Raw genomic sequence first — 12049 nt, 5'->3', positions numbered from 1 at the left:
CACTATTGGGAAGGCCTATGGACTTCCTTTTGGTTCTGCCCTTGACCTGGTGACATGACTTTGCATTGCTCCCTACTGTTTACATTTCTTCACTTGTGCCCCATTGTTTGGCCTCCTGATTCTGGGTCTTGCCTTTATTTCTCTCCTTTAGCCTACAATCTCTGACACTTCCAGGTTTGGACATGAATTGAGTTGGCTCTGAGTTATTAGCTCTGTGACTTTGAGGAAGTCACTCAACATCTACAAGATTCAATTTCTTTGTGAAATTGTAATGATTTTTTTTTAGGGTAAAAGTGTAGCATTTTTTTAAATTTATTAATTCATTATTTTAATATAATTTATTATCAGATTGCCTTACATACAACACCCAGTGCTCATCCCAACAAGTTCCTTCCTCCATGCCTAGCACCCATTTTCCCCTCTTCTCCACCACCCCCATTAACCCTCAGTTTGTTTTCTGTATTGAAGGATCTCTTAAGGTTTGCCTCCCTCTCTCTGTTTGTAACATTTTTTCCTACCTTCCCTTTCCCCATGGTCTTCTGTTAAGTTTCTCAAGATCCACATATGAGTGAAAACATATGATATCTGTCTTTCTCTGACTGACTAATTTCATTTAGTGTAATACCCTCCAGTTCCACCCACGTTGCTGTAAATGGCATAATTTCATTCTTTCTCACTGTCAAGTAATATTCCATTTTATATATAAATATTCTTTATCCATTCATCAGTGAATGGACATTTAGACTCTTTCCATAATTTGGGTATTGTTGAAAGCACTGGTATAAACATTGGGGTACATGTGCCCCGATGCATTAGCACTTCTGTATCCCTTGGGTTAATTCCTAGTAGTGCTATTGCTGGGTCATAGCGTAGTTCTATTTTCAGTTTTTTGAGGAACATCCACACTGTTTTTCAGAGTAGCTTCACCAGTTTGCATTCCCACCAACAGTGCAAGAGGATTTCCGTTTCTCCACATCCTCGATAGCATCTATAGTTTCTTGATTTGTTCATTTTAGCCACTGTGACTGGTGTGAGGTGGTATCTCAGTTTGGCTTTGATTTGTATGTGAAACTGTAATAATAATACATAATTCAGAATTGTGAAAGTAAAGGAGACTCTAAAATCTGCTACCTGGACAATAGCATCTTCTTCAGAAATCTTTACTATGAGTATTATTATCACACTTGGTTCTAAGTTAGGAAAAAGGTAATTATTTCTAAGGAAAAGAAAAATTGAAAATAAATATAACTTGTACTGAGTTAGATCATCTTTTTGTGGGGATCTGGTAACAGATTACCAACCTAATTGTCTAGGTCTCTATCCTCCTTCAGTTTTCTACCATGGCTTCCATGTGCAGTGGGCTGCTAAGGCAGCTCATGCGAAAGTCACCAGGAAGTTCATTCTTTCCAGTGTCTCTCCTGTCTTTGAACATCTCCTGGAGCCCTTGATGACTAAACAGTATAGTGTTAGTATCTCAGTCACCTCCAGAGAAGTAGTTGTCAAAATGGGCTCAAAAGATCAACGATATTGGAACCACCTATGGTGCTCAAAAGTACAGAATACTGTTCTCCAACCCTTCACCATAACTTTCAGCACCTGCTAGGTCTGAATATCTAGAGGTGGGGCCTAAAAATCTGTATATTATATGCCCCAGGTTAGCATTTCCAGACAAAACACAGCATACGTGGATAAATTTAAAACTTTGAAATATAACTAATACATTTTTAGTAAAGTATATCCTATACAATATTTGAGATATACTCATATTAAAAAATAGTGTTTTCAATCTGAAATTTAAATCTCACTGGGCTTCAGTGTTTTTGTTTGCTAAATGTTGTTACAACTCTATGTTGCATGCACACTAAAGTCTAAAAAACTGTTTTAACAAGACAGTCACAGGACAGTCCCACCAAGCCCTGTATATAGGTAACTGTGGCACTGACGTATTGTTTTATAGAAAGACATTTAATGCCTTGTTGGGTGCCACAGCATCACAATCCCTTTTGCTTTACATTCTCTCTTCTATGACCTGATGCTGTCCTAGTCTCGTAGCACATTCTCCCAGGAAATGAGTTGCTCATGGAAGGGACACTCCAGCTTTCTCACTGTCTTACCAGCTAGGCCATGTCATGCCCCCAAGTGATCAGGGATAAACTGTGTGGAAGTCTCTGTAGCTTCCTTTGTCCCTGTAGACCTGAGGCTGGCTGAGGAGCCTGTTTCTTGAGTTCTGTTCTGTAGGTAGACATGAGCATCTTGGCCTCAGACCAGCCTCTCCGGCTGAGAGAGAAAACGTGCACAGAATTGCAAAGCAAGTAGTCCAGCAACTTGGTCTATTGGCCCTTCTTCCCTCCTGCTGAAACAAAGAATAGCCAACATACTATTTACTTTACTGCCTGACATTAGAGGTTGTAAATTCAGATATCCATAGGGGCTGGGCTAGAATCATATATAAGTGAAGCAGAAAGGGTGTGGCCTATGAAAAAATAGCCATAATCCAAGAAGGTGGGCACTTCTTAGCTTCAGCTGGTCCCTGGCTATCCCATAGGAATTTGGGCTCAGTATTATTAAAAAACTGAAAGTCTGAATTTTTACATCAAGTCTCCCGATTTTAAGACATTGGAAATAAAGGCTCCCAGGTGGCTTAGTCAGTTGAGCCTCTGACTCTTGATTTCCACTCAGGTCATGATCCCAAGGGGTTGTGGGATCGAGCCCTGTGTGAGGCTCGGAGCTGAGCATGGGACCTGCTGAAGACACACACACTTTCTCTCTCTCCGTCTCTCTCTCTCTCTCTCTCTCTCTCTCTCCCTCCCTCCCTCCCTCCCTCCCTCCCTCTCCCTCTCTCTTTCTGTCCCTCTCTCTTCCTCTGCTCCTCTCCCTTGCTTGCATGTGTATTTACTCTGTCTCTAAAAAATTTATAATAAAATAAACAAAATGTTGGAAACAAAGTAACCATTTTTGTGAACATTAGGTAGGCCAACCAAAAGACCTTTGTGTACAATAATAAACTCTTCAGGGAGTTAGTTTTCTACTCCCTCTTAAATTATATTACACAGTGATGATTAAATTGTAGGTACATTATCGAGTTTGGAAAGATAATCCATTGTGTTCAATTTGATCAGAATTATAGCCCAAAACTCATATGGTCTAATGGAGAATTTAAGTTTTATATGAACATATAAAATACATCAAATTATTTAGATAGGAAATCGTATAAAGAAATATTAAGGTTGGGGCACCTGGGTGGCTCAGTTGGTTGAGCGTCTGACTTTGGTTTAGGTCATGATCTCACAGCTTGTGAGTCTGAGCCCCACGTCGTGCTCTGTGCTGACAGCTCGGAGCCTGGAGTCTGCTTCAGATTCTGTGTCCCTCTCTCGCTGTGCCCCTCCCTCGCTCATGCTCTGTCTCTCAAGAATAAGTAATAATAATAAAAAAAATTAAAACAAAGAAATATTAAGGTGATTAATCTAATGAATATAAAGTACACTGAGGAGATTCAAGATGTGTTTGAGCTCAGACACCACCTCTTAGAACTAAGGCATAGTTAGTACAACCACTGGCCTTCATCCCATAGCCAAATCTTTGATTTGTTCAAAGGATTGGAGAGGATGCTTTGTGTAGACTTGGCTTTAAGGTACACCTTTGCCCCTATGTACTGTTGCGTACACCAAAGAGGAGGGCTTGGATTGATGACAAAGTAAGATTCCCTGTATGGAAGATTACAAGAACATTTTAACATGAGATATCACATATTAAGGTTGGCAAATTACAGTCGAGCTGAGCTGTGTGGGGGAAGAGAAATGAGAGTATTTCTGATCCCTGAGGTGAGGCAGGGTTGGGGGAAAGATGGCGGTGTGTGAAGAGTAAATGGAAGTATGAATATACCTCAACAGAAAGTAAATAAAAAAGCAGAATATTCACTTAGAAGAGTCTTTCTCTCTGGCAACTTCATTGTATCTGGAATAACTATTATTTAACTATCCTTAATTTCTGTAGGGAAACAGGGTGTATGTTGCTGGTTTGGGCTACTTTTTTCATCTTGTGACCAGCCAGGCATCACAATCTCCACTTCTCTCCTTCAGTCAGAATATTGCACATTCTTGTACAAGGTAACCTTGGGGAAATTCATCTGTAATTTTGATGTAAGGGTAATAATTGAACATTTTTTTTGTACCATGCTCTCAGAGAGGGTGTAATCTGGGGCATGCATGTAAGATTTGATGGACGTGACTTTGTATGCATTTGGGATCATAAAAGTTTGGTATTGAAGGGAAGGAAAGTGACAGGGACGTCACTTGAGAGGGCAGCAGGAAAGAGTGCATCTTTTGTGTCCAGAGGAGAATTTAGTAGAGAAGTTAAATTTCCAAGTGATTAGGAGCAACCAGGAAGCAGGAGTGACTGGTCTCAGGAGCCCAGTTGGGTGAGGAGCCTTTGGGAAGAGGCTCTTTGCCTGTGACATGTACCCATTAATAGGGAAGGGGACTTGTTCAATATCTTTGGTACATGGAAGTAAGGTCTTCCGCTAAGAGCAAGATCTGGGAAGTATGTTGGAAACATGGGAAAAATTCAGACTTCAAAGTCAGGCTCTACTTCAAATTTTGACTTTACTCCTAGAAAACTGGCTTGGTTGTTGTTGTTTATTTAAGAGTCAGGTCCCTCATTTATAAAATTCCAGATCTACACTGAAAGTTTGATGTGATCTTTAGAGATGACTCATATAATGTACATAAGAGAACACCTGGAATACAGTAGGAACTCAAAAATTGATAGCTATAAATAATTACAATGATAATAGTATAGGAATACTGCTATGATGGATAGTGATAGATGAGTGGAATAAGGATTAAGAACAATTGCTGTGTTATGTTGAAAGGCCAGCTGAAGATAGGATTAGCACATATGTCATGAATTTATCATGAAGATTATGACGTTTTACCAAGGAGCTGTCAGAAGCCCTGTAGTGTGAGCAAAGAAGGTACCCAGAATACTGTGAAAGTAGGACCTTTCAAGGAGAAGAACAAAAGTTTGAGGGAGAACAGTGCTGGTGTTCACTTTCTAGAATGTTCTGATGGGCAAGGCACAGGTATCCACACCCCTAGGAAGGGTGAACCTAGAGAGAGACTGGGAGAACAGACTGGGATGGTGGCAGTCTTCATCTGCTGAGATTCAAGAGCAGGTGATAGAGGGTAACAGAGAGGAAAGACTGAGGGATGGGCAATGCTGGACTGGACAAGGGGTCAAGGACATTATCTCTACTGTCCTTACTCATTACCTTCATTTTATATTTTCCAATGTGAAAAAGTGGGACATTTGAAACATGGAAAGTGGCTGATTTTCACTCTTTGTTTTGCTTTCGAGGTGTGGCCTCTTTGTATACCCTCAATTTCAGCCACCTTGGGATAATGGCAAGGGCCTCACTGTGTTCCAAAACTTCACGGTTTGGGGAAGTGCAGGTGGTGCCCAGGTAAGCTGTGTTAGTTTTTTATTAAATTGTCATTTGTTTTCTCATGGTGATTTATTATGCATCTCTATTTAAATGGGGATAGTATGGGAGCCACTGCAATATTATCATAGTTGTATGGGACAAACAGCATCATAGATGTGTGGAAAAGTTGTTGAATGAACGAATTCCTACTCAGGAAACCAGGGTCAAGTCATTTCCTCTACAGTGACTTTTCAGCAGCTCTACTAGAGAACAATAGAATTGTAGTGATAGAGATTTACAAGCAGGAGAGATCATAGAGATCATCTGTTTCTTATCTCCCATGCCTATTTAGAGATAAAAATTAAGGCTCAGAAAGTAAAAGGATTTCCCAAAGGTCACACAGCACCACCAGCTGCAGAATTCAGACCCCAAATGTTGTGCATTTGGTACCTTAATATCTTGAGTAATGCATGCTTCAGTCTTAAAAAAGTACTGTTCATCCCTGGAACATGAAAATTCCTGCTCAAAGTGTCATTCTTACCTTTATCAATGAGCCACATTTCCTTCTATTTTCTTCAAAAGGGAAAAAGTTTGTGTTCAATCATTCACTTTTCATTACTTCAATGATTTCTGGTAAGGAAGCTTTGGATGCTCACTCTTAACAGCAACTTGTAAAATTAGCCAGGGTCACTATTTTGTGCTACACAAAGAAACTTACATACACTTGATCTCTGTCATTTAGCAATCTGGAGCCTAAAATACGTAGATGAAGCAATATGTTTACAGGGCACTCAGGAAATAGAATAAAAACATATAGTTAAGTTAAATTAAGAAAGTTAGACATTAATTTCACATATCCAACAAGAGGAAGACAACTGTGGATGGGGAAAGCCCAAAAATGTATAATTAGGGTAGCTAACAGGAAGAATCCCAACTGCCTTTAGTGTTTTGTTCTTACTGAATTTATACAGTACTTTGTTCCCATAAACATCATGAGTAAAGGGGTGACAAATCCAGTGGAAACATTGATTGAGTGGCCTCTTACACAGAGAAGCAATTCATGACTTGAAGAGAGTTATGCAATGTCTCCATGCCCTTGAATAGCTTTATTTTAAAGGAAATAACCTAATAAAATGAGAATATTAGAAGATGATCATGAAAGTCAGTTTTCTCAAATTCTGCAGTCAGAAATGCTAAACCCATAAAAACAAAAAACAAAAAAACAAAAAAACCAGATTCTTAAAGATGAAACTCTTGTGCACTCAAATTGAATTAATTAAAAAGTTCAAACAATGTGAATGCTTTTGTAACTTTACTTTTATGAGGAGAATAAAGTAAAATTAACATGATAGGGAATTTAAAAAGTGATTCCCACCAAAACAATCCTGCAAAAAAATAAGAGAGATTTATACTTCCTTATATAAAAAATTACTATAAGGTAATAGTAATCAAGACAGTGTGGTATGGGCACAAAGAGAAATATGGATAAATGGAATAGAATTGAGAGTCCAGAAATAAATCCACCCAGTTGATTTTTGACAAGGATGCCAAGACCATTCAGTGGGGGAAACAATAGTCTTCTCAATAAATGGCACTGGAACAACTGGGTAGCCACACTGAAAAGAATGAAGTTGGATCCTTACCTCATACTATTTACAAAAGTTGACTCAATAATGGATCAAAAACAATGTTAGAACAGAAAGTATAAAAAAAAATCTTAGACAAAAACAAAGGAGTAAATCTTCATGATCTTGGATTTAGTTAAAGATTCCTAGGTATGACTCCAAAACAAGCAACAAAAGAAAAATGGATAAGTTGGACTTTATCAAAATTAAACATTTTAGTGGTTCAAAGGACCTCATCAAAAAGTGAAAGCACAACCTATACAATGGGAGATGATATTTGCAAATGATATATCTGATAAGGGAAATATATCTGGAATATATTAAGAACTCCTATAGCTCAACAGTAAAAAGACAACCCAATTAAAAAAAGGGCAAAATATTTGAATGGACAATTCTCTAAAGAAGATATACATATGGTCAAAGCATGTAAAAAGATGTTCAACATAATTAGTTATTAGAGAAATGTAAGTCAAAACCACAGTGAGATAGCACTTCACACCCACTGGGATGGCTAGAATCAAAATGATAACAAGTGTTGATGAAGATGTGGAGAAACTGGAACCTTCACATACTGTCAATGAGAATTTAAAATGGTCTAGATGCTTCAGAAAACAGTATGGCAGTTCCTCAAATTGTTACACATAAAGATATGTGTATGATATGATCTATCTACTCCTAGGTATTTAAGGGAAATAAAACATAGATCCACAGAGAGACTTATACCCAAATGCCTACAGCAGCATTATTCATAATAGACAAATGGTGAAAAAAACTCAAATATTCAACATTGGACAAATGGATAAATATAGTGTGGTATATCAGTAGAATGGAATATTATTGAGCCAGAAAAAATGAAATGAAGTGCTGTTATATGCTACAACATGAGTGAACTTATGGAAACATTATGTTCAGTGAAAGTAGCCAAGTCCTCCCTATGTGATGTTAGGCAAATCCCATTATTTTTTCTTCATAAAGTGGAAAGAGTAATCATACCTAAAGGATAAATTTGTGTGAGAGTTAAATAGGTGCCCATAAGGATGCCTGGATCTTTGTGTTTACATAGTAGCAGCCCTTATTCTTACCATTGTTAGTGAATAGGAGTAGGTAGTGATAGATCAATGTTAACAGTGATGTCTCTGGAAATTTTAACATTGATAAATACCTTCTGCATCCAATAAAAATACATTGTGTTCACATTTCGTAAACTTTCATTATTAGGTATATCTGACTATATTCTGGTCATTAGACATAAGTGTCATGTATACAGATACTTGAACAGAAGATTCCATTGGGTAAAATTTCAATTGTGTATAAACATAGATTCATATTTGATGACATTGATATTGATATTTTCTCATTTAATGATCTTAATAACCTTGGGGGGAACTGTGCCATTACTAGAGATTCCTCTCTCCCTCTCTCCCTCCCTCTCTCCCTCCCTCTCTCCATCTCTCTCTCTCTCTCACTCTGGCTCTCCCTCTCACTCTTGAGAGAGGAAAAGAGAGAGAGGGAGAGCGAAAGGGAGAGCACTAATGTCTACAGCTAAGAATTGCTGGATTCCAACTCAATGTGACCTTTGAACATATATGTTAATAAGAGTTGAGAAGAATATCCTTTCCTCACCATGTCTCATAAATGCAAAATGATTCTTTTAGAAGAGAGAGAGATGAAAGCACTTTCTGAAAGGTGTATTCACACAACAAATAGATAATTTTTGCTACTGTGTGTTGGTTTTCTTTTAAAATCACCAGGTTCTCTAGCTAATGTGAGGTGTTAGCTGTTTTTAAATATGAGTATATTTGCCAGATCTTGGGCTGATGCTTGTAAATAGGTCACAATTCTTACCAAGTTAAGAGTTTAGATTATGCTTATTTTGTTTAAATAAACCTTCGTGTATTCAAAGATGTATCATTTTGTAAAAGCTGTTGGCTCATACATAATGGGATATGCAAGCTATTTGTTTCATGAAAATTCAAGCTTAAAGACTGATTGACAAGTAGAAGCACGATACTATGATAAATCAAGGCTACTTTGGCCTTAATTAATAGGAAACTTCCACGTGAAGGTATGAATGTAAATATGACCCTATTTAATAAAGAAATAAATGCTGTGTTAGGTAATTTGCTAGTCCAGACCTCCACCTTGATTTTGAAGATGGTTGAATTGAAGTCCAGGAAAAGTTCAATGTCTTGCCTGAGATCATATAGTTAGTTAATATCAGTGGTAGGTCAAAACCAAGAGCTCTGTACTCCAAACTAGTGGGATTCTTTCAACTCTAACAAACTAATTTTGTTAATATTCAATCCCTATTTGGGCCCACTCACCCAAGTTGTCATAAATATATATGCACATAGCACATTATTAATCTGTAGTCATTTGGAATTACTTATTTCATAATTATATTTTTTTATAATAATAGTAACATATACTACCATGAAGAAAATAGTAAGTATTTGAGTTCTTGGATGCTCTGTTTTTCTCCATTACTCCATTTCTCCATTACTCCATTTCTCCATTTTGTGTGATTTGACAATTGCAAGTTTATTTTAGATAAGTGAAGAATTCACACTGACATTTTTAATGTTAACAGTTATTACGAGGAGAAATGAAAAGTACAGAGGGGATGTTACCAAAAGGGACTAGTTAGTACTGACCTGACAGCAACTTTGGGATGTCTGTACAGATATTGATGGACAAAAGCTGCTTAAATGTGGTATAGCATGCTTATTTATACTTAATCAATAATTAAAGAAGCTATAGGAAGTCTGCAAGAAAAACCAAGCCTCAGACCTTTGCCATAACATATGCTGTTATTTTATAGATTTTTAGAAGTAGCAATCTTCACCTGAAAAACTTCCAAGTTTATTCATGCAGAGATTTTGGAATTGACATCTTGGAAAGTGATGCAAATACTTCAGTTACTGACAGCTTATTACTTGGTCATTTTGCCCACAAGGTAAGTGCCTTAGTGTAGTTGTTTTAGACTGTCTATCAAAACAGAATTGTTCGTGCTCGGTTCCCTAGTGACCCAGGGTATGTAATTTTAATAGTATTCTTTAGTGAATCTTGGGTTTAATTGGTAGAGGTTAGAAGAACTTTTTATTTGTAACAGTGGTGGTATCTTTCATGAAATTCAAATGTACACAAGGTTTTAACATTATGAGTCCATATAAATCCTAAAAGTCATGAGTAGCTTGCCAAATTCTTACTTGGTTGCAATTTAGCATTATTTTCACTGCAATTCAGTAATAAACCTAATGATTTTAGATTAATTTACCTTTACTTCACAAGGGTTATAGAATAGCAAAACTTCACATTTTCTCTTTGTATTGTAGTTTGCCATGTTTCAATATAAACATTTTGTTCATAGGGTCCTTATTGTTTTTAGAGTGCCCCTCCTCACCAAAGAGGTAACATGAATTTATGTTGCATAGTATACTAGAGTACTTTAGATGATTCCCTAATACTTGCCTAAGCGTGGGTTTCTACATGATAAATATCAGACTACAGATGACTTCTCTGCCACTGCATGACCAGGGTACCAGAATGTAGATGAGGCAAAACAAATTTCCCAGATGCAGAACTAGAAGTAGTAATTCCCCTTAAGGGAAGTCCAGGGTTGCCATTGGTCTTAGTAGGCTTCACACCTGTAATGGACCCCCTTAAGTTCTTAAAAGAGTTCTAGAAAGAGCTACATGTATATTGATATCACATTGTCATAACAATCATAGATGAAAGAGACCTACTGTACTTCTGGAAACAAAGGAAAGAACAAGTTCTTTACTTTGTCCTGAATACCTTGACCTATTGAAATTTAAATAAGTATAGCTCTTGGAGGCTATTGTATAGGTATAGATAAAAATATTAAGATTAAAAAATAATTTTCTTAAGCTTCATTTTTTTATGTTTAATTCTCAAAGTTAATTAAATATTTTTTGAATCATCGTTTTCCAGAGGGAAATACCTGCCCATTTTTCCTTTTCTCTGAAAGGATTACTACCTTGAGAGATAAATCTTTTTTGACTGCAGAATTTTCAAGAGAGGATGGAACCCGGATTTAGATTCTATGATACCGGTAGATGAAAGGCTCTTAAATTCCTTGGAAATAACCTTAAAGAAGATGCCAAAACAAATGTCCATCAGGCTGAGTCACTAACTGTCCTGGTAAATTAATGTCACAGCCTCTTAATTGATACTAAGTAGACATCATAATTTAGGGGAGAGTGATACAAACTAAGATACAAATTTTGCCAAAAGGGTGTTTATCACGAGATAATAAAGCATAATTCTGTCCCTGGGGTGTGATTCACCAGGAATGAAATGCAGCCTAGGGTCTCTCAGTTTTTAAAGAAAGTACAGGAGAAAAGTCCCTGAATAGATATTAAACAGCTTGTTCTAGAAGAGATCTAGATCCTGGTTAGGCACACAAAGCATAAAACCATGGAACTTTAGATCTAATTATCCCTTAGAAGTTGATCTAGTTAAAACTTATGAATTTACCGGTAAACAGATGGAGAATTTGAGAGGTCAAATGATAGTCCAAGATCTATGCCCAGTATTGTGGAGCTAGGATCACCAGCATACCCTCTCACCCTTGGTCAAATAATCTTCAAATCACACGTGGAAGATAGCTTTGGCAATGAGCATTGCCTACTCCAGTATTTCCTGTAGTATTTTTCACACAAGGCTATTTCCAAGAGTGGGTCTGGGAAAAGCAAGATTCTTAGGTTAATTATAATTATCATATTCTGCTTACCATACACCCATCCCTTGAAATTTATATTCCATATTAACACTTAAAGGGCTCTGTGAAGTTATAGGGTTAAAAACAAAAAAAAGAAAATATCTATCCATCTTTATGTAATGCAGTATTTCTCAGATTTATTTGGGAATCTCTTTATTGCCACATGAAACTGTGTCAGTTGTTAAAAAGAAAAAAAAAAAAAGAGAGAAAAAAGGAGGACTGACCTGTCTGTGGTTGGGGAACTCTGATTTTAGCTTC

General features: G+C 37.0%; 1 protein-coding gene across 1 annotated transcript in view; it reads left to right on the top strand.

The window, feature by feature from the left end:
• PKHD1 (PKHD1 ciliary IPT domain containing fibrocystin/polyductin) overlaps positions 1-12049 on the top strand; it is a 486267-nt gene that overhangs the window by 215013 nt on the left and 259205 nt on the right. The window contains 3 exon segments of the mRNA XM_030315703.1: positions 3994-4106; positions 5356-5461; positions 9869-10003. Coding sequence (XP_030171563.1) covers positions 3994-4106; positions 5356-5461; positions 9869-10003 — 354 coding nt within the window.

Source organism: Lynx canadensis, chromosome B2, assembly GCF_007474595.2.
Source record: "Lynx canadensis isolate LIC74 chromosome B2, mLynCan4.pri.v2, whole genome shotgun sequence".
NCBI lineage: Eukaryota > Metazoa > Chordata > Mammalia > Carnivora > Felidae > Lynx > Lynx canadensis.
The sequence above is the reverse complement of the archived record's forward strand: the minus strand, read 5'-3'. Positions and strand labels throughout refer to the sequence as shown.